The following is a 23648-nucleotide window of genomic DNA, read 5'->3' as shown; positions in this document are numbered from 1 at the left end:
AGGGTCTCCAGTCGTGTGCCATGTCTGTCAATGGGGTAATGGTTCTAGTACTGTTGGACTCTGGAAGTCTGGTGACCCTAATCAGCGCTGCACTGCCCCACCAGTTAATCCCTAATAAGTTTGTGGGTCTCCGCTGCATACATGGAGACACCAAGGACTACCCTGTAGCCCATGTAACTGTGGCGCCCCAGGGTCCTGGTCGACACAGTAGCATTGCTTTCCTCATGGGGAGAGTGATGTTACGTTTGGAGGCAAGGAAGGATAACTGTCACCAGGTAAACACAAGCATGCAACATGTTCACACTCCAGGCCACCAGGGGGAGCTTTTGATCCTATTTACTAGGTTACTCCCCATATATATATGGTAGTTTGAAGGGAAAGTTGGAGAGTTTATGCCAGGAAGCAGACTGGAGCAGTCTGTGGCAGAAGGTGTACGGAGCTGTGTAGCCGCAGTGCTGCAGCTCCTGGGAAGAGATTATACAAAAGCCGAATATATTGCAGTGAGCATGTAGGAGAGAAGAGCACAGGAGAGGAACACCAGTGGGAGACCCGCCACTAGAAGGCTGCCTCCTTCTGAGACACAGACACCGGTAGCCGGAACACCGAGGACTGTAAGGGACTCCACAACTTACATCAGAGACCGGCAGGACAGCTGAACTGCAAGTTACCTGTCCGCCACACACCTGAGACACAGTAACACATAGAGCCCGGGGCGTGCTAGAGTCCCTATAAACAGGCTCGAGTTACCTGTCATGCAGGTATTGTCCTATCCTATATGGGGACAGAGACGAACTGTGAGGACCTTATCTGAAGCCATAGGCAGTAAGGGACTACAACACCACCGCGCTAGAGGAAGGCTTTGATTTCCACCTGGTTAAGGGGACTCCTAACTTGCCTCCAAGCTGGCCGGACCCTGCCTGCCCTGTGATCTGGTACCCTGGACTGTGGCTGCCTGAAGTCTTCAGTAAACAAAGTAAAGAGACTGCAAACCTGTGTTCTCGTTCCTTACTGCGCCATCCACCATCTTCCATCTACACACCGGGAGCCCTGGGGATACACTTTACCTGTGGGAAGTTATACCATCTAGCTGCCATAACATCACCCCAGAGGACCCCTTAAAGCAGCGACGGTCCCCACTGACCGAATACCACACGACGTTCGTGGCGTCACGAACATAAACTCTATTCACTAAATCCCTTTAAAGACCTTCCCCTTTTTCATGGGCGCCCAGGGCCACGGACCGGGTCGCCACCGTGACATCCCCCTGTGAACACCGGACCTGGTACCGGGTACCCCACTGTCCTGGCGGGCGACTCATAACCATGGGAACAGACTGTGGTGATAGAGCCCATGTGGTTGGGGTAGTAAAGGACTTAATCCATCCTGTCATCCTGGGGTGGGATTTTGCTCTGTTTTGGAACTTGTGGCAATGGGGTTGCTCGAGAGCCGGGGCTGACACCAGGTTTTCTAATTTTGCAGTACATGGCGAGTTATTGTATCGGGTGACCAAACTGAGGGGAGGAGAGATAGTAGAGCAGTTGTTAGTTCCAGGACCCCACTGGCGGAGGGTTTTAGACATGGCCTATTCACATGTTTTGGGTGGACATCTGGGGGTGTAGAAAACTCAGAAGTGAATCTTACAGAGGTTCTATTGGCCAAGGTGTTACCGAGAGATCCTTAATTATTGTAGGTCCTGCCCCACCTGTCAAATAACTGTTCCTACCTCTCACTTCCGAAGCCGTTTAGTACCCTTGACTGTGATAGAAATCCCCTTCAAGAAAATTGCTATGGACCCGATAGGTCCCCTTGTTGAATCAGCACATGGCCATCAGTACATCTTAGTGGTCATGGATTGCGTGACGAGAAACCCGGAAGCAGTGCCACTGAGGAACACCTCAGCTAAGATTATAGCCTGGGAGCTTGTCCATATCTTTGCCAGGACCGGTTTGCCCAAAGAGGTTTTGATGGACCAGGGGACGTTTTGGAGCAAATTCATGCGGGAGTTTTGTAAAGTCCTCCTGATCTCCCAGCTACGAACCTCCGTTTACCATCTGCAGACTGATGGGCTGGTGGAGCGCTTCAACAAGACCTTGAAGGCCATGCCCAAGAGGGTCGTTGAGAAGGATGGACGGGAGTGGGATTATCTGCTCCCTTTCTTGCTCTTTTCTATCAGAGAAGTGATACTGGCCTCCACGGGCTTCTCGCCATTCGAGCTCCTGTACGGCAGACATCCACGAGGGCTACTGGACATCGCCAAGGAAACTTGGGAATCCGAGGTCACGCTGCACCAGAGTGTCATTGAGCATGTCGCTCAGCTGCAAGAAAGGATGGCACATGTAATGCCTATTGTAAGGGAACATCTTCTCCTGGCACAGGAGGCCCAAGCGAGGGTAAACACCCTCATACCGCATACTAGTACTTATCCCTATGGTGGAGAGCAAATTCTTCGCAAAGTAGCATGGCCCGTATCAGATCATTGAAAAACTTGGGGACATGAATTACAAGGTACACCAGCCCGGTTGCAGGAAGTCGCACCAGGTATACCTTGTGAATCTACTCAAGCCTTGGCGGGACCATGAGCGCCAAGGAGCAGATGGCATTTTCGATGCTGGATGGATGTTTTCAGTACACCAGGATGCCCTTCGGACTGCAGGGAGCCCAAGGTACCTTCCAGAGGGCGATGGATCGAATCTTGGTTCCACATAAGAAATATGCCGCAACCTACTTGGATGACTGTTGTGAATTTGGATTTTGGGCTTCCCCGGTGGCCACTGGTGGAATTGAACTTGTGTCATCATCTTTCCTGTTCACCTGTTCTCATCAGATCTGGGTGTCGCTATATAACCTGGCTTCTCTGTTAGTTGCTTGCCGGTCAACAATGTTATCAGAAGCCTCTCTGTGCTTGTTCCTGCTCCCAGACATCTACTAGATAAGTTGGACTTTCGTCCATGTTTGTTTTTGCTTTTTGGTTCCAGTTCACAGCTGCAGTTTCGTTACTGTGTCTGGAAAGCTCTTGTTGATCAGGAATTGCCACTCTGGTATTATGAGTTAATGCCAGAGTCCTAAAGTAATTTCTGGATGGTGTTTTGTTAGGGTTTTCTGCTGACCATGAAAGTGTTCTTTCTGTCTTCTGCTATCTAGAAAGCGGACCTCAAATTTGCTAAAACTATTTTCCTGCTGTGTTTGTTATTTCATCTAAAATCACCGCCAATATATGTGGGGGGCCTCTGTCTCCTTTTTGGGCATTTCTCTAGAGGTGAGCCAGGTCTTATATTTCCCTCTGCTAGCATTATTTAGTTCTCCGGCCGGCGCTGGGCATATAGGGATAAAAAGTAGGACATGCTACCTGGCTACTTCTAGTTGTGCGGTAGGTTTAGTTCATGGTCAGTACAGTTCCCATCTTCCAAGAGCTTGTTCCTATATAGGCTTATGCTATGTTCTCTAGCCATGGAGATCATGACAGTTTGACCGGCCCACTAAAGGGTTAATTCCTTGGCTGAGAAAGGAGTGAAATAAGAAGTCTGCTGAGAGTTTTTTTTTTTTTTTTTTTTTTTTTTGTGCTCTTAATTGGATCATTTGCTAGTCTGTCTATGCTGCAGTCTTTCTTTTTTTTTCTCTCTCCTTCTAATCTTTGAATGGCTCTGTGTTCACCTGTTTATTATGGATCTTCAGAGTGTAACTGCAGGTTTGAATAATCTCACCACGAAAGTACAAAATTTGCAAGATTTTGTTGTTCATGCTCCGGTATCTGAACCGAGAATTCCTCTGCCGGAATTTTTCTCGGGGAATAGATCTGGTTTTCAGAATTTTAGAAATAATTGCAAGTTATTTTTGTCCCTGAAATCTCGTTCTGCCGGGGACCCTGCACAGCAGGTTCGGATTGTGATTTCTCTGCTCCGTGGCGACCCTCAAGACTGGGCTTTTTCATTGGCACCAGGGGATCCTGCGTTGCGCAATGTAGATGCGTTTTTTCTGGCCTTGGGGTTGCTTTATGACGAACCTCATTTGGAACTTCAGGCAGAAAAAACTTTGATGTCCCTATCTCAGGGGCAAGATGAAGCTGAAATTTACTGCCAGAGATTCCGTAAATGGTCTGTGCTTACTCAGTGGAATGAGTGTGCCTTGGCGGCTACTTTCAGAGAGGGTCTCTCTGATGCCATTAAGGATGTTATGGTGGGGTTCCCTGTGCCTGCGGGTCTGAATGAGTCCATGACAATGGCTATTCAGATCGATAGGCGTCTGCGGGAGCGCAAACCAGTGCACCATCTGGCGGTGTCCACTGAGAAGACGCCAGAAAGTATGCAGTGTGATAGAATTCTGTCCAGAAGCGAGCGGCAGAATTTTAGACGGAAAAATGGGTTGTGTTTCTATTGTGGGGATTCTACTCATGTTATATCAGCATGCTCTAAGCGTACTAAAAAGCTTGATAAGTCTGTTTCCATTGGCACTTTACAGTCTAAGTTTATTTTGTCTGTGACCCTGATTTGCTCTTTGTCATCTATTACCACGGACGCCTATATCGACTCTGGCGCCGCTTTGAGTCTTATGGATTGGTCCTTTGCCAATCGTTGTGGGTATGATTTAGAGCCTTTGGAGACTCTTATTCCTCTGAAGGGGATTGACTCCACCCCATTGGCTAATAATAAACCACAATACTGGACACAAGTAACTATGCGTATTAATCCGGATCACCAGGAGATTATTCGTTTTCTGGTGCTGTATAATCTACATGATGATTTGGTGCTAGGATTGCCATGGCTGCAGTCTCACAACCCAGTCCTTGACTGGAGAGCTATGTCTGTGTTGAGCTGGGGATGTAATGGGACTCATGGGGACGTACCTTTGGTTTCCATTTCATCATCTATTCCCTCTGAAATCCCTGAGTTCCTGTCTGATTATCGTGACGTCTTTGAAGAACCCAAGCTGGGTTCACTACCTCCGCACCGTGAGTGCGATTGTGCTATAGATTTAATTCCGGGTAGTAAATACCCAAAGGGTCGTTTATTTAATCTGTCTGTGCCTGAACATGCTGCTATGCGAGAATATATAAAGGAGTCCTTGGAAAAGGGACATATTCGTCCATCGTCATCTCCCTTAGGAGCCGGCTTTTTCTTTGTGTCAAAGAAAGACGGCTCTTTGAGACCATGTATTGATTATCGGCTTTTGAATAAAATCACGGTTAAATATCAATACCCATTGCCGTTGCTGACTGATTTGTTTGCTCGCATAAAGGGGGCCAAGTGGTTCTCTAAGATTGATCTCCGTGGGGCGTATAATTTGGTGCGGATCAGGCAGGGGGATGAGTGGAAAACCGCATTTAATACGCCCGAGGGCCACTTTGAGTATTTGGTGATGCCTTTTGGTCTTTCTAATGCCCCTTCAGTCTTCCAGTCCTTTATGCATGATATTTTCCGCGATTTTTTGGATAAATTTATGATAGTGTATCTGGATGATATTCTGATTTTTTCGGATGACTGGGACTCTCATGTCCAGCAAGTCAAGAGGGTTTTTCAGGTTTTGCGGTCTAATTCTCTGTGTGTCAAGGGTTCTAAGTGCGTTTTTGGGGTTCAGAGAATTTCCTTTTTGGGATATATTTTTTCTCCCTCTTCCATTGAGATGGATCCTGTCAAGGTTCAAGCTATTTGTGATTGGACGCAGCCCTCTTCTCTTAAAAGTCTTCAGAAATTTTTGGGCTTTGCCAACTTTTATCGTCGATTTATTGCTGGTTTTTCGGATGTCGTTAAGCCATTGACCGATTTGACTAGACAGGGTGCTGATGTTGCTAATTGGTCCCCTGATGCTGTGGAGGCTTTTCAGGAGCTTAAGCGCCGTTTTTCTTCTGCCCCTGTGTTGCGTCAGCCTGATGTGGCTCTTCCTTTTCAGGTTGAGGTCGACGCTTCTGAGATCGGAGCTGGGGCAGTGTTGTCGCAGAAAAGTTCTGACTGCTCCGTGATGAGGCCTTGTGCCTTCTTTTCCCGTAAATTTTCGCCCGCTGAGCGGAATTATGATGTTGGGAATCGGGAGCTTTTGGCCATGAAGTGGGCGTTTGAGGAGTGGCGCCATTGGCTTGAGGGGTCCAGACATCAGGTGGTGGTATTGACTGACCACAAAAATTTGATTTATCTTGAGACCGCCAGGCGCCTGAATCCTAGACAGGCGCGCTGGTCATTATTTTTTTCTCGGTTTAATTTTGTGGTGTCATACCTACCGGGTTCTAAGAATGTTAAGGCGGATGCCCTTTCTAGGAGTTTTGAGCCTGATTCACTCGGCAACTCTGAGCCCACAGGTATCCTTAAGGATGGACTTATTTTGTCAGCCGTTTCTCCAGACCTGCGGCGGGCCTTGCAGGAGTTTCAGGCGGATAGACCGGATCGTTGTCCGCCTGATAGGCTGTTTGTTCCTGATGATTGGACCAGTAGAGTCATCTCTGAGGTGCATTCTTCTGCATTGGCAGGTCATCCTGGAATTTTCGGTACCAGGGATTTGGTGGCAAGATCCTTCTGGTGGCCTTCCCTGTCACGAGATGTGCGAGGCTTTGTGCAGTCTTGTGACGTTTGTGCTCGGGCCAAGCCTTGTTGTTCTCGGGCTAGTGGATTATTGTTGCCCTTGCCTATTCCTAAGAGGCCTTGGACGCACATCTCGATGGATTTTATTTCAGATCTGCCTGTTTCCCAGAAAATGTCTGTCATCTGGGTGGTGTGTGACCGTTTTTCTAAGATGGTCCATTTGGTTCCCCTGCCCAAATTGCCTTCTTCTTCCGAGTTGGTTCCCCTGTTTTTTCAAAATGTTGTTCGTTTGCATGGTATTCCTGAGAATATCGTTTCTGACAGAGGAACCCAATTTGTGTCTAGATTTTGGCGGGCATTCTGTGCTAGGATGGGCATACATTTGTCTTTTTCGTCTGCTTTTCACCCTCAGACTAATGGCCAGACCGAGCGGACTAATCAGACCCTGGAGACATATCTGAGGTGTTTTGTGTCTGCTGACCAGGATGATTGGGTTGCTTTTTTGCCATTGGCGGAGTTCGCCCTCAATAATCGGGCCAGCTCTGCCACCTTGGTGTCCCCGTTTTTCTGTAATTCGGGGTTCCATCCTCGATTTTCCTCCGGTCAGGTGGAGTCCTCGGATTGTCCTGGAGTGGATGCGGTGGTGGAGAGATTGCATCATATTTGGGGGCAGGTGATGGACAATTTGAAGTTGTCCCAGGAGAAGACTCAGCTTTTTGCCAACCGTTACCGTCGTGTTGGTCCTCGGCTTTGTGTTGGAGATTTGGTGTGGTTGTCTTCTCGTTTTGTCCCTATGAGGGTCTCTTCTCCTAAGTTTAAGCCTCGGTTCATCGGTCCGTATAAAATATTGGAGATTCTTAACCCTGTTTCCTTCCGTTTAGACCTCCCTGCATCCTTTTCCATTCATAACGTTTTTCATCGGTCGTTATTGCGCAGGTATGAGGTACCTGTTGTGCCTTCCGTTGAGCCTCCTGCTCCGGTGTTGGTTGAGGGTGAGTTGGAGTACGTTGTGGAGAAAATCCTAGACTCCCGTGTTTCCAGACGGAGACTCCAGTATCTGGTCAAGTGGAAGGGATACGGCCAGGAGGATAATTCTTGGGTCACTGCATCTGATGTTCATGCCTCCGATCTGGTTTGTGCCTTTCATAGGGCCCATCCTGATCGCCCTGGTGGTTCTGGTGAGGGTTCGGTGCCCCCTCCTTGAGGGGGGGGTACTGTTGTGAATTTGGATTTTGGGCTTCCCCGGTGGCCACTGGTGGAATTGAACTTGTGTCATCATCTTTCCTGTTCACCTGTTCTCATCAGATCTGGGTGTCGCTATATAACCTGGCTTCTCTGTTAGTTGCTTGCCGGTCAACAATGTTATCAGAAGCCTCTCTGTGCTTGTTCCTGCTCCCAGACATCTACTAGATAAGTTGGACTTTCGTCCATGTTTGTTTTTGCTTTTTGGTTCCAGTTCACAGCTGCAGTTTCGTTACTGTGTCTGGAAAGCTCTTGTTGATCAGGAATTGCCACTCTGGTATTATGAGTTAATGCCAGAGTCCTAAAGTAATTTCTGGATGGTGTTTTGTTAGGGTTTTCTGCTGACCATGAAAGTGTTCTTTCTGTCTTCTGCTATCTAGAAAGCGGACCTCAAATTTGCTAAAACTATTTTCCTGCTGTGTTTGTTATTTCATCTAAAATCACCGCCAATATATGTGGGGGGCCTCTGTCTCCTTTTTGGGCATTTCTCTAGAGGTGAGCCAGGTCTTATATTTCCCTCTGCTAGCATTATTTAGTTCTCCGGCCGGCGCTGGGCATATAGGGATAAAAAGTAGGACATGCTACCTGGCTACTTCTAGTTGTGCGGTAGGTTTAGTTCATGGTCAGTACAGTTCCCATCTTCCAAGAGCTTGTTCCTATATAGGCTTATGCTATGTTCTCTAGCCATGGAGATCATGACAGATGACATTGTCATCTTTAGCCCGGATTGGAGCTCACACCTGCTCAAGGTACAGGCAATCCTCGATGCATTGAGGAAAGCGGGATTTTCCATAAATTCAAAGAAATGTGCCATAGGGAAGGGGGAGGCCAAGTACTTAGACTACATCGTCGGGAGAGGCGAGATCAAGCCCCAGCTGAATAAGATAGAGGAATTTCAAAAGTGGCCGCAACCGCTATCCAAGAAACAAGTGAGAGTGTTTCTTGGGATTGTGGGGCATCACCGGCATTTTATCCAGAACTTTGCCATAATTGTAGCACCGATAACGGACTTCATTGTGGGAACCAAGTTGACGATGGTGAAATTGACTCTGGATACAGAGATGGCCTATCAAGAACTATCAAGCGGACTCTGTGTAAGTGCAGCGCCCCAGAGTCCTGGTCGTGCAGTATCATCACTCTGCCACTAAGGGGAGTGATGATACGTCTGATTGTACTAAAGGAGTTCACCTGACCAGGTATCACAGTCACACACTACACTTCACACTCCGGCCACCAGGGGGAGCAAAAGGTTCTATTTATTAGGCCACTCCTCACACTCTGGTAAAACTGGGGGTTGGATAGGAAGTTAGAGGAGAAGCTGACTGGGTTTTGCCCAGGCAACATCTAGAGAGAGAGAGTTGCTGGGAAGATCCAGGGAGGTCCCTGTCAGGGGTGGGATCCTGACAGTGGCCTAGCAAGAGACAGATCGTTACGGAGCCGCGCCTGCACTACATTGCGGCGGCATCCTAAGAAAGGACAAGAAGCGGAGTATATTGTGGAGAAGTGAGAAACGAGATCACAGCACTAGGAGATAATACCGGGAGGAGTCGAGCCCTAAGATCGTGGCAACATCCTTCTGAGGCGCGTAACCGGTGGCCGGAACGCCGAGGGAGTACTGGCTCTATGCATTACTCTGAACTACGGCAGGGCAGTTGACTTTAGGTTGGCTGTCTCACCTTTTCACCTAAGCAAACAGTGAAGGCAATTGTGGGAGAGGGGAGTCTCTAGGGTCCCTATAAAATAACTCCAGGCCTACCCCGTCATACGGGTGCGTCCTATCCATATCATCTGGGGGACGGAGAGAGAGAACATCAGAAACAGATACAAGAGTTGTGAGGACTATCCCGTGGTGCTCAGCAGGGAGGTACTACAACACACAGGCGCTAGTAGGAAGGCTACTGATTTCCACCTGCAATGGGAACTCTGGATGTGCATTCGGACCGGCCGGTCTCAGCCAGCCCTGTTAGCAGTGCTCTGGATTGTGGATGCTGAAGTCTACAGTAAAAGGTAAAGAGACTGCAACCCTGTGTCCTCGTTATTTACTGCGACCTACACCATTACCATCTACTCATCAAGGGAAGCCCTGGGGACATACTTCACCTGTGGGAAGGTATACCATCTAGCTGCCATTCCATCACCCCAGCGGACCCCCAGCAGCGTCGGTCACCCTGACCGAACACCACAGGTGGCGTCACGAACACTTGACAAACTTTCACCTACACCTTTAATTGGACGCCCCTTAGCAGGGCCACGGACCGGGTCAGGCCACCGTGACATCCCCAGAACCGAGACAGAGGGACCCGTTATCGAGTACCCCATTGCCCTGCATCTGGGGGCGCTCCAAAACTTGGCGTCACAAACAGGATCTACTTAAGCCTGAAAATCAGGTCATGTGTGTCTTGGAACCGTGTCTGAATTGTGCTTGAACTGTGATTTATTGCAAGGACTGTGTATTGCCATTTGCCGCCAAATATTCCCGCCAAGACCGCCGCCATTATAGTGCCACGAGGAGCGCAAGAGAAGAAGAAGGGCGTGGAGCTGTGGGCGTGAACAAGCTGAAGAGCGCGAAATACAATGGCCGCCCAGTCTAAGTATTTCTGTACCTTGAGGACGTGTCCGTCAGCAGCCGAGATCCGCCTCCTGATCCTCAATGGGGGCGGAGACAAAGGAAGCGGAACCGCCCAGGAAGGAGAGAGCGGGAAAAGGATGAAGAAGAGGCGAACTACGTGGAGGACGCCATGGCGAGCTGCCCAAGACCAGAGCGTGGGGTCGGAGCAGAGGACTCCCCCAGCTACCCAGAGAGATACCGCGGCCAGGCATCACCTGTTGGCCCTGACTTCCTGCAGGCCGGAGTGGACGAGCTCAGCGATCAACTCCAGAGGACCCAGCTGAGCACTGAGGCCGGGTGGAAGAAGACCGTCATCGGGGGCCTCACCAGACGTCTGTCGGCAGCCTCGTCTGGTCCGGAGCAAGAAAGAAGTTCCAGCGCTCCGAAGCCAGAAAGCAAGGCCCTGCCAGAAAGCGAGATACTGCAAACAGAGATGACAACGCCGCAGCGCAAGGCCCCGCAGCCAGCTTTCTAGACCCCAGCGGAGACGGAGCAGGCCGGCACCGGAGGGACCGCATCTGAAGCAGGTATGAAGAACGACCCTGCCCCGGTGACTGAGGAACTATTGATAGGCCCCATCGCAGCGCCACCTGCTGCCCTGACTAAGACTACCTCTGAAGCGACGAGTTCCAGCACTACTACTACAGTGTGCATTATCTCTACTACTGAACCTACTACCAAAACTGACATTCGAACCCAGACTTCCAAGGACTCGACCATACCTGAAACACCGATTAGTGACATTGATACCGCATCGGATGAGAAGTCGAACACAGCTCTTCCCAGGCCAGGAAGTGTTCGCTACCAACTGATGCCTTGCAACCTACCATGAGAATAAACCTCGGAACCATGAGTATGTATATAGTTCTTTAAACTGTTCTTGTTTTGCTGCTTTACAACCCGTAGGGGTTAGTGAGTCCTCCAGTGAAAACAATGTTGCATTTAGAGAAATAAAGAAAAAGTTAATTTGTACTGTATTGTTTGATAGCATGCCTTTAGTGGGTTAAGTATACACGCCCTTAAAGGAAAAGTTAAATTATTGTTCAGAAGTTGCACTTACACTGTGTTCCAAATTATTATGCAAATCATATTTCCTCATATTTTCTCTAAATTACCTATCTGAATTGCAGTCATTGTTATTTTCCAGTCATCTACTATTCTAGTATAATTGCAATGTTTTGGAACAAACTGCCTATGAAAACACTATCTTTAAAAAAAAAAAAAAACACTCAAAATGCATGTTCCAAATTATTATGCACAGCAGAGTTTTCAACCTTTTTTTTTATTTTGAACAAAAAAATGGTCAATTGTGAAGTTATAAGCATTATCAGCTTATTACAAAATGAAATCAAACAGTTTTCAAGTGAAAACTTTATTCTAGGTGATGTTACATTTGCACATAGGCCCCCTTGTTAGAAAGAAGCTTCTGAACTCTCTCGTCCATTGAATTTGTCAGTTTTTGGATGGTTTCTGCTTCAGTTGTTTTGCATATGGACAGAATACCCTCCCAGAGCTGATGCTTAGATGTGAACTGCCTCCCGCCATCATAGACACTCCTTTTGATGATGCTCTAGAGGTTCTCAATGGAGTTGAGGTCAGGGGAAGATGGTGGCCACACCATAAGTTTGTCCTCTTTTATGCCCATAGCAGCCAGAGATGCAGATGTGTTTTTTGCAGTATGAGACGGTGCATTATCATGCATGAAAATGATCTTGCAGCGGAAAGCACGGTTCTTCCTCTTGAACCATGGCAGGAAGTTTTGTTTTAGAAACTCCACATAGATTATGGAGTTCATCTTTACCCCTTCAGGGATCATAAAGGGGCTGACAATCTCTCTCCCCATGATTCCAGTCCAAAACATTACTCCACCTCCTCCTTGTTGGCGCCTTAGCCGTGTTTTCATGGGGTGTCCATCAACCAGCCATCCTCCACTCCATCCATCTGGACCATCGAGCGTTGCACGGCACTCATCGGTGAACAAAACTGTTTGGAAGTCAGTCTTCATGTATCGTTTGGCCCACTGGAGCCATTTCTGCTTGTGTGCAGTGGATAGAGGTGGTCGACAGGATGGCTTACGCACCTCTGAAGGACCCTGCATCTTGTTGTTCTGGGGATGTTGGAGGCACCAGCAGCTTCAAAAACTTGTCTGCTGCTATGACAAGGCATTTTTGCAGCTGCTCTTTTAACCTTACACAATTGCCTGTTGGAAAGAGCCCTCAATTTTTCCTTATCAGCACGCACACGTGTGTGCTGGGAATCAGCTACATACTTCTTGATTGTGCGATGATCACGATGAAGTGTCTTGGCAATGTTGATTGTAGTCATGCCTTGACCTAAATACTCCACAATTTGTTGCTTCTCAGCAGCCGACACATCCTTTTTCTTTCCCATTTTGGCAAAAAATGTAGGCTGCTTAATAATGTAGAACAGCCTTCTTAAGCAGTCTTGCCTTTATTTGGACACACCTGCCAAACTAATAAAACAGGTATCTGCAATTGCTTTCAGTGATATAAAGAGCCCTGACACACATCACCATCAATGAGTTTAAATGACAAACAAAAAAATTCTAACCTTATCACTCCTAAACTCTTTCTGCATAATAATTTGGAACACAGTGTAGTAGATAGAATGCCCGGCTGGGTAGTGATAGTTAACTATAGTTAGTTAGTTATAAATGTTATTTAAAATCTTAAGCACAATGTGAATATGTTTCTGTTTGTCAAATAAGCGAGAAAACAGCCGCACTCTCTCGGGTTATAGCTTGCAAAGTGGTGTATTTATTCACATGTGTTTGACATTCAAATATATGTACACATACAGCAGGATAAGAAAAAAAGTGAGGTTTCGACCCAGTTCCGGGTCTTTCTCAAACTGCAAGTAAACATAAAATACAATTAGTGTTTATGTACATAGAGCATAATGCGTGAAATTAATATTTACAACTATATATACAACTGTAATCACTAATAAAAATTCCATGAGTCCCCTTGAGGTGAAGGATCTTTTTGAAGGTACAATAGATGCACTGCAAGTCCTTTCCCTGGATTGCCAGTGGATATACACAGTATATGGATGGTTTTGTACCGCGAGATTTAGGACCAGAGACATAATAGTGGAGAGAGTTTGTGTGGTCAAAATGAATAATCTAGGTTGCCCAGTGGTGAACTAAATGCATAGTGGTATATAGTGGATGAAGTGGATGAAAACCTAGTGCACTGACCTGAGTAGCTGATGCGGTTTGAAAATTTGAAATTAGGTCCCAAAAGGGGCTGCGGGTAGAAAAAGGGGGGATAAGAGGGGGAATCCTTAGTAAGGAGAAACGAGGTCTGTGTGGTATGAAGGGAAATATAGATTGTGGGCAAGTTACCAACCTCCTCTTGGTGTGGCGCTGGGGTATCCTGCTTCCTGGAAGTGTGTGGGCTAATGTGAGCATTGTAGCTCCATTTATAATGCCTGCTGGCCATAAAGTGAGGTCATGTCAGGGCGAGCTGTGGAGCACAGAGTGCGAGCTGCATGGATTGTGTCTAGGAGTCAGATGTGATGTAATGGCTGGGTTGCCTGCATAATGCTGCTCATACTTATAAGAAAGGCCCAGAGTGTGTCGGGAGTCCACCTGGGTAAACTGCTAATGTGAAACCCCATAGGAAATGCATATTGAATATAAATAAAAAATTAAAAAATAAAAATAATAATAAACAATAAAAATGGAAAAATGGGAATAAATATACATAGACTGTGGGATGGAAAAAAAACCTGAATAAGCCCCAGTGTAGTCCATATTGGAATAGAAATATAGATTTATGTCTATAAAGGGGTACCAAAGCTAATAATTTCGTAAACAAGAGAAGGGGAGTGCTAAACTTATGGAGCGAAATAAAACAATAAGAAAAAATAAGAAAAATAAGAAAAAATAGGAAAATTGATAAATGAAAAATAAGGGGATTTGAAAAAATGAAAAAAAGAGAGATGGAGCTTTCTATAACTTACCCAAGGCGGGTGTTAGGAATATTTAGTCAGGTCAGTGTGTCTGTAAGAATAAGTGAAAGGTTAGAACTTAGAACCAAAGCAATAGCTCTAGGATATTTTGACCACATACGTCAACTACTAAATACATTTTCTACATGTAGATTTCCACATAAAAGAACAGTTCAATTTTCAAAATCACGAATCACATTACAGAGTATAACAGACACGGCAGTTCAACCCTGTGTATTAAGATAGTAAGTCTAACTCCCTGTTGAGTCCCTTTGGCGTGAGGGTTTGCAATGTGTGTATCCAATAGGATTCCCTTTCTTTAAGTAATCTGTTGTGGTTGCCGCCTCTCCTTGGTCTCTCAACCTGTTCCACAACCTGGAATCTCAGTTGTGAAACTGAATGATTAGCTGTTGCAAAGTGTTCTGGAATGGGTAACCAAGTTTTTTTGCATCTGATTGTAGATTTATGGCTGGATATGCGGCCACGAACGTGTTGTGTTGTTTGGCCTATATAAAAAAGGCCGCAAGGGCATTTAACCAGGTATACCACAAAATTGGATTCGCACGTAAAGAAACCCCTTGTCTTATACCTCTTACCAGAGTGGGGGTGAATGACATCCTCCCCTCTGATAACGTTTGAACAGCATGCACAACTAAGACATGGGTAAGTCCCCACCCGTTTTGAGCCAATGAAACTCTGTTTGGGTTGTTTTATTAGGCTACCTATGTCCGCCCTCACCCATTGGTCCCTAAGGTTTGGTGGTTTTCTTTTGCACATGAGTGCTGGATTTTTGAAGGCTTCGATGTCGGGGTATGACCTATGGAGAAGTGGCCAGTGTTTATTAATGATGTTGTAGAGTTTAGGCATTATCGGGTGGTGGGTATGTACAAAAGGAATGCGTTCGGGTTTAACTAATGTGGTACGGGAGGGTGTAGTTTCAAGGGCTCTCAGTTTCTCGGTGATCAAGAGTTGTTCGGGATACTTCCTATCTCTAAATTTGTCGGACATCTCATTAAGGCGAGTTTCAAGTAAACTCTTATCAGATACAATTCTTTTAACCCTTTGAAATTGGGAACGAGGCAGACTATTTTTTGTAGATTTTGGATGACAGCTGGTGTATAATAAAAGGTTATTAGAATCCGTAGGTTTAGTGAAAATATCCGTCTCTAGTTTACCTGTGTCGTTCTTTATGACCATTGTGTCCAGAAATGAGATTCTAGTCAAGTCCCAAGTCAGGGTGAACTGGAGTTCAGGTCTAATAGAGTTGATAAAGTCATGGAAAGAAGACAGGCTTTCAGGGGTGCCTTCCCATAGACAAAAAATATCGTCTATGAATCTGATCCAGCTCTTAGCATGAGTTCTGAAAAGTTCACTAGTGTAAATGTAGGTGCATTCAAATGCATCCATATATGAGTTTGCGTAAGCGGGCGCCACGTTCGCGCCCATGGAGGTCCCGCAGGTCTGCAAATAATACTGGTTGCCAAAAAGAAAAAAGTTGTTACATAAGACAATTGTCAATAGGTCTAGACAAAACCGTTGTGAGTTATGTGATAAGTCAGAAGTTTTGAGGAGGTCCTGCACTGCTTGGAGGCCTAGGGGATGCTGTATGGATGTGTATAGGCTTTTAACATCAAAAGTGGTCAGGATACATTGTGGCAATTTCCTGCAATAATCTCCAGAAAGTGGCTTGTATCCAGAATAAAGGATCTGGTTTGTTTTGTGAGAGGTGTTAGAATCTTCTCTAGAAAAACGGACAGTGGGGACAGAATGGAATCTGTGGAAGCCACTATTGGTCTGCCAGGGGGATTTGTGAGGGACTTATGTATTTTTGGCAGGATATAGAAAACGGGGGTTACAGGGTGTTGATTAGTTAGAAAAGTTGCCGTTTTTTGGTCTATTGTGTTTGAAGTCAAGTATTTGTTTAATGTAGATTCTATTTTCTTCTTAATGTCACTAGTAGGATCGTGGGGGATTTGTCTGTATGTCTCTGTGTCAGACAGTTGGTTCCTGATTTCCCTGATATAGTCTGTTTGATTCATGATAACTATAGCCCCTCCTTTGTCTGCAGGTTTAATAGTTATAAATTTATTGTTTTTGAGTGACTGTATGGCTTGTTTCTCTAAGTCTGAGATGTTTTGGCGTGTCGGGAAGGCCCCCTTGTTGTGTTGTTCTAATACCTGGTTGATGTCTCTTTTGATCAGGTCTATGTGCAGCGCCCCAGAGTCCTGGTCGTTGCAGTACTGTGGCTCCGCCACTAAGGGGAGCCATGGTGCGTTCGATGGCACTGAAGGAGTTCCTCTGATCAGGTATCACAGACACCAATATGTTTCACAGCAGGGCCTCCGGGGGGAGCTAAGGGTGCTATTCATTAGGCCACTCCCCACCATAGTGGGTAAACTGGGGGTCAGGCAGGAAGTTAGGGAGAACGCTGACTGGATTGAACGAAGCAACACCTAGTGAGAGAGGGTGTTGTGGAGGAAGAGACAGTAGGGTCTCTGCCAGGGGTGGGATCCTGGCAGAGGCTTGGCATTGAAAGAACGCAACGGGACCGTGCCTGCTCAGAATAGCGGCGGTGCCCTAAGAAAGGATTAGAAGCGAGATAGATTGTGCTGAGTGAGAAACGAGATCAAGCAGACGGAGAATACCAGCAGGGGTTTTGTTGAAAGAGGCAGCACCTTGCTGAGGCGCATTACCGGTGGCCGGAACGCCGAGGGAGTGGAATAATATACAGCTTTAAGCCATACTCCAAACAGCGGCAGGACAGTCAGTCTGAGGCGGGCTGTCTACCACATATCACCTATGAAGTCTTGGGGGGCAATTGCGGGAGAGGGGCGTCACTAGGGTCCCGGAAGAACTCCAGGCCTACCTGACAAACGGGTGCCGTTCCAACCTGAATAACAGGGAGGGATGGAATAAGAGAGGAACATCTAATCGAGTTGTGAGGGAACTTAAGAAACAGACACAACAGTTGTGGGGTACTTTCCGTGAGCACAGCAGGGAAGGACTACAACACACAGCGCTAAGAAGGAAGGCACTGATTTCCACCTGTGAAGAGAACTCTGGAGGTGCCATTGGACCGGCCGGACTTGCGCAGCCTGGTGAACCGTATTCTGGACTGAGGACTCAGAGATCTCCAGTAAAGAGGTAAAGAGACTGCAACCTGGTGTCCTCGTTATTTACCGCGACCTGCACCCCACAACTGCACCGCTACACCACCGTTATCAACACCTATTTCACCGGACGTCCCCCACTGACGGACAGGGCCACGGACCGGGTCTAGCCACCGTGACAACCCCAGGACTGAGACCTAGAGGCCCGGCTCCGGGTACCCCTCGGCCCTGCGGCGGTGTGGGGGCGCGCCGCAGACTTGGCGTCACGAACAGGATCTACTTAAGCCTGAAGAATCAGGTCATGTGTGCCTAGAGACTGTGATTTGTTGTGCATGAACTGTAGCTTTATTGAGAGACTGTGTGTTACCGTTGACCAAGAGAAGTTCCCGCCAAAAGCCGCCGCCATTGCTACTTTGGAGAAGAAGGAGGGCGTGCTATGGGAGGAGACTACCAGAATGGTGCGAGAAATGGATACCGCCCTCTGCCCTCGGAGAAATGGCGGAGTCAGGTGCATGCACTGCCACCGACTATCAGGCAGCGATGATGAACAGCAAGTGCCTGAGAGAGGAAGATGCGACTCCGGCTTGCCCCTCTTCACCGGAGACGGACTTATGTCCCCTGCAGCCGGAGGACCTGAAACTCCTGGAACAGATAGCAGAGCTGAGTCCACCAACCCTGACCTTGGAGTCCGTGGAGGAGGAACCACAGCGAGCGGAGCAGCGTTCGGGGGCCGCATCGGAAGAGCCGCGGTCCGAGCAGCAGCTGACTCCAGCGTTCTTGTCAGCGGACCAGATCGACATCGGTGGAACCACATCAGGTGTAGGTACGGAAGACGCCCCTGCTCCCCCTCACGAGTCCGCTTCCACGACCCACCTCCATCTCAGTAAAGGTCGACCCTTCTCGGCAGGGTTAATGGTGTTATCCCCTGGTGACCTGGGGAGGATGGTGCCACCGCTGTCGACTAGAGTGGGGGAGCCCGTGGATGTGAGTCTAGATGGAGTAGTTCTTCGGTGGGACAGCCCCTGGGTTGGGACAGATGGATCCCAGGAGAACGGGTCCACTCTTGCGGTGCTTACGTGGGAACAATATAGACAGTGCTTGATTCTACAGTGGAAAGGCCGGAAAGAGGCCGAGCCGATGGGTCCATCGAAAATACAACAATCCCCTCCGGCATGGGATGACAGAGACGTGATAAGGCGGGGCACTGTGTTGGCCTACCATGCAAGAAGGGGGTGGGGCCTCATACACGAGCCGGGATTGGATACTGACGTTTTTGTTGCGCACTGTAACGTGAGGGCTCCCTGCTGTGGCCGAAGTGGAGAACCATTGCAAAAGGGGGATCAGGTGACCTACAGCCGCCACCAGAACCCGCTCGGGTGGTATGCACGGAATGTTCGGCGGTGTATGTTTGGAGCCGCGACCCTTACCACCTCGGACCTGGTCCCAGGAGCACCCGACCTTGTCACCATCGCAACGGTGCGCCTGGTAGCGGCCACCGAGTTGGCTAGTCGAGTTCATCTGCACGTTCGAACCGCGGACACTGGCACCACAGTGGCCGGGGGGCAGGAGCCCAAGCCACCTGAGAAAGAGTAAACCTCGGAAACCTGAAAATGTAAATAGTTACTGTTTGTTCTTTTGTTCCTGTTGCTGCTAAACCCGTTCAGGGTAAACTTTAAAAGGTGACCCCTTTGTTGACCCGGGGTCACTATTGTCGTTTTCCAGAAGTTTTGCACAAAGTTACACGAACTGCAGTAATCATGGACTGTGCATGATTCAAACTTTCCTGTAAATAGTTTGCACCTTCTTAAAGGTGCTTCCTACTGGTTTTAGTTAAAGACACTTTGCGAAGATGCCATTCCGGAGCTCTGGTATGGACTGGTAGGCTGAGAAGAAGAGCTACCTCAGAAAGACTTGATCTCCTCTTAAAGGGGAGGTTGGAATTGAACCTGAAAGTGATACTGTTTTGGAACAGTAATGTCATGATGATGCTTTGCAAGAAATGTAACCGTTTTACATGAAAAGTTATATGTGTTTAATATGTTTGAAATGTGAAGCTTGAATAATGTTCTTCAAAAGGAAAGATGCAGAAAGCCTGTTGAGGTAGACTAGAGTTCTGCATGGATAGAAACGTAAGAAAGTAATAATGAAGGTGAGGATAGAAGGTAAACCCTGCGTCCCCATAGAAAGTTAGTTCGTTACTAAGGACAGAAAGTAGACCCGTAGGGGTTAGTGAGTGAGTCCTTATAGGAGCCAGGCAGAGTGGGCTCCATGTTCTCAAACTGAAAGGAATGTTATGTCTATACTATGTATAGTAGAGAAAGGCAGTAGGCCCTGGCTGAACGGGGCGGTCCTGTAAAAGAAAGGAGAGGCAGTAGGTCTGGTGCCATAGGGACAGGCGGTCCTGCAGGTTCAAAAGTAGGAGAATGAAGAGTTACTTTGCCCTGTAATGTGATTATAGGAAGGCCTTTGATAAACTAAGAGTGTATGTTTCTTAAAGGCAATGTTAATTTATTGTTCCAGCATTTGCACTGAGTAGAATACCCGGTTGGGTAGCAGGAGTTATGTATAGCCTGAAATTTACAATGTTGACTATGTTTGTAACGTTAAAGTGTCCTCACCTCCCATAAAGGGAAGCCTGTTCAAGTATACTTATCGTTTTGCACTCAACAAAATTGTATGTCTTTTTGCTAATCTGTATTGTTGTTTTTCTTCCCAGTCCCGGAGTACTGTGTTTAACCAGGGGGGAGTGCAGCGCCCCAGAGTCCTGGTCGTTGCAGTACTGTGGCTCCGCCACTAAGGGGAGCCATGGTGCGTTCGATGGCACTGAAGGAGTTCCTCTGATCAGGTATCACAGACACCAATATGTTTCACAGCAGGGCCTCCGGGGGGAGCTAAGGGTGCTATTCATTAGGCCACTCCCCACCATAGTGGGTAAACTGGGGGTCAGGCAGGAAGTTAGGGAGAACGCTGACTGGATTGAACGAAGCAACACCTAGTGAGAGAGGGTGTTGTGGAGGAAGAGACAGTAGGGTCTCTGCCAGGGGTGGGATCCTGGCAGAGGCTTGGCATTGAAAGAACGCAACGGGACCGTGCCTGCTCAGAATAGCGGCGGTGCCCTAAGAAAGGATTAGAAGCGAGATAGATTGTGCTGAGTGAGAAACGAGATCAAGCAGACGGAGAATACCAGCAGGGGTTTTGTTGAAAGAGGCAGCACCTTGCTGAGGCGCATTACCGGTGGCCGGAACGCCGAGGGAGTGGAATAATATACAGCTTTAAGCCATACTCCAAACAGCGGCAGGACAGTCAGTCTGAGGCGGGCTGTCTACCACATATCACCTATGAAGTCTTGGGGGGCAATTGCGGGAGAGGGGCGTCACTAGGGTCCCGGAAGAACTCCAGGCCTACCTGACAAACGGGTGCCGTTCCAACCTGAATAACAGGGAGGGATGGAATAAGAGAGGAACATCTAATCGAGTTGTGAGGGAACTTAAGAAACAGACACAACAGTTGTGGGGTACTTTCCGTGAGCACAGCAGGGAAGGACTACAACACACAGCGCTAAGAAGGAAGGCACTGATTTCCACCTGTGAAGAGAACTCTGGAGGTGCCATTGGACCGGCCGGACTTGCGCAGCCTGGTGAACCGTATTCTGGACTGAGGACTCAGAGATCTCCAGTAAAGAGGTAAAGAGACTGCAACCTGGTGTCCTCGTTATTTACCGCGACCTGCACCCCACAACTGCACCGCTACACCACCGTTATCACCACCTATTTCACCGGACGTCCCCCACTGACGGACAGGGCCACGGACCGGGTCTAGCCACCGTGACAACCCCAGGACTGAGACCTAGAGGCCCGGCTCCGGGTACCCCTCGGCCCTGCGGCGGTGTGGGGGAGCGCCGCATATGTATGCCTCTGTAGCGTGGTAACCTCGTGGTGGGTTGAAGCTGCTTGCATTTCGTAGCCCTACCATAGAGATGGAGAGTTCAGGAATCTGTGGTGTGGCATCCCTTGCTGGTGGGTCTTGTTGAAGTCCGAAATATGTTTTTAGACGAATGCTACGGAAAAAGCGCTGTAAGTCCTGATCAAGTCTGAATTTATCCCACGAAGGGGTGGGGCAAAAGGAGAGCCCCCGTTGGAGAACAGTCAGTTCTGATGGGTTTAGCGTATAGTCGGAAATATTGACAACTGAGTTGAGAGTCCTACCTGTGATCGTGTTGTCATTCGTTCTGGAGCGGTTGTAGTGGCCCCTCCTGGTCGGTCTCCTCCTGTCGTTCGAGGGTTGTATCTCCTGGGCTGACGTCCTGATAAAAAACGAGCCTGTTGATGGCTGCTGGTGGATCCTTCGCTGTCTGAACTGTAGGAATCTGTTCTTCTGTTGCCATAGTTTCCACGTCTGTAGCCCCCGCTTGGTGAATTGTTCCATCTATACACACGGTCCTGTTGGTAATCGTCCGAATCCCTCTGAAACTTTGCTCTCTTCTTCTCTTGTAGACTCTTTCGGTTGTCTTCGATGATTTTGTCGGTTTTGCTTTTCAAGGTTTGCCAATCTGTGGTAGATAAAGTGGAAGTTAGCTGTTCTTCAATCGCGGACACCTTTTTCTCAGTTTCACTGATTGCTGTATAAAGAGAGTCAATAGTTAATAGGATGATATCCAGTGAGCATTTATTCAGTATCTGTTTAAATTTTTCACAATAATCCGGGTTATCTGAGAAAATCGTGGGGCGCAGATGGCATCGGAGCCCCCTAGGTATCCTGCTCTGCCTGTAATACTCTGCCAAAGTAATAGAGTGCAGGTCATAGGACATCAGTTTTCTTCGTTCTTTTTCGTAATCTCTGGTTCTAATTTCGTGGGCGGGAACTTTTAGAAAATCGCCCGGGTTCGTGACCTTAGAAAGGATTCTTGTAGCCGTTGATTCATCGAATGCAAAGGTCTGGGTTGTCATCGGGGTGCAGGTGCTGCTCTCAATTTAGACGTAAATTCAAAGGAATGGAGCACACTCAGCAAATCATGTGGTGCAGGCTGTACTTGGGAAGAACCCAATACCAGTCAAATAAGCGAGAAAACAGCCGCACTCTCTCGGGTTATAGCTTGCAAAGTGGTGTATTTATTCACATGTGTTTGACATTCAAATATATGTACACATACAGCAGGATAAGAAAAAAAGTGACGTTTCGACCCAGTTCCGGGTCTTTCTCAAACTGCAAGTAAACATAAAATACAATTAGTGTTTATGTACATAGAGCATAATGCGTGAAATTAATATTTACAACTATATATACAACTGTAATCACTAATAAAAATTCCATGAGTCCCCTTGAGGTGAAGGATCTTTTTGAAGGTACAATAGATGCACTGCAAGTCCTTTCCCTGGATTGCCAGTGGATATACACAGTATATGGATGGTTTTGTACCGCGAGATTTAGGACCAGAGACATAATAGTGGAGAGAGTTTGTGTGGTCAAAATGAATAATCTAGGTTGCCCAGTGGTGAACTAAATGCATAGTGGTATATAGTGGATGAAGTGGATGAAAACCTAGTGCACTGACCTGAGTAGCTGATGCTGTTTGAAAATTTGAAATTAGGTCCCAAAAGGGGCTGCGGGTAGAAAAAGGGGGGATAAGAGGGGGAATCCTTAGTAAGGAGAAACGAGGTCTGTGTGGTATGAAGGGAAATATAGATTGTGGGCAAGTTACCAACCTCCTCTTGGTGTGGCGCTGGGGTATCCTGCTTCCTGGAAGTGTGTGGGCTAATGTGAGCATTGTAGCTCCATTTATAATGCCTGCTGGCCATAAAGTGAGGTCATGTCAGGGCGAGCTGTGGAGCACAGAGTGCGAGCTGCATGGATTGTGTCTAGGAGTCAGATGTGATGTAATGGCTGGGTTGCCTGCATAATGCTGCTCATACTTATAAGAAAGGCCCAGAGTGTGTCGGGAGTCCACCTGGGTAAACTGCTAATGTGAAACCCCATAGGAAATGCATATTGAATATAAATAAAAAATAAAAAAATGAAAATAATAATAAACAATAAAAATGGAAAAATGGGAATAAATATACATAGACTGTGGGATGGAAAAAAAACCTGAATAAGCCCCAGTGTAGTCCATATTGGAATAGAAATATAGATTTATGTCTATAAAGGGGTACCAAAGCTAATAATTTTGTAAACAAGAGAAGGGGAGTGCTAAACTTATGGAGCGAAATA

At 47.4% G+C, this 23648-nt stretch overlaps 1 protein-coding gene across 1 annotated transcript; it reads right to left on the bottom strand.

Moving 5' to 3' along the window:
• Positions 1-14343: 14343 nt before the first annotated feature.
• On the bottom strand, positions 14344-22877 carry LOC143773296 (uncharacterized). Its single transcript, XM_077260778.1, has 2 exons — positions 21647-22877; positions 14344-14383 (listed from the first exon to the last, which is right to left on the bottom strand). The coding sequence occupies exons 1-2, from the start codon at positions 22385-22387 to the stop codon at positions 14375-14377; spliced, it is 750 nt and encodes a 249-aa protein (XP_077116893.1). The 5' UTR covers positions 22388-22877; the 3' UTR covers positions 14344-14374.
• Between the last annotated feature and the right edge of the window lie 771 nt (positions 22878-23648).

Source organism: Ranitomeya variabilis, chromosome 5, assembly GCF_051348905.1.
Source record: "Ranitomeya variabilis isolate aRanVar5 chromosome 5, aRanVar5.hap1, whole genome shotgun sequence".
NCBI classification, from domain to species: Eukaryota; Metazoa; Chordata; class Amphibia; order Anura; family Dendrobatidae; genus Ranitomeya; species Ranitomeya variabilis.
Note: the sequence above shows the minus strand (reverse complement) of the source record. Positions and strands in the feature narration are given on the sequence as shown.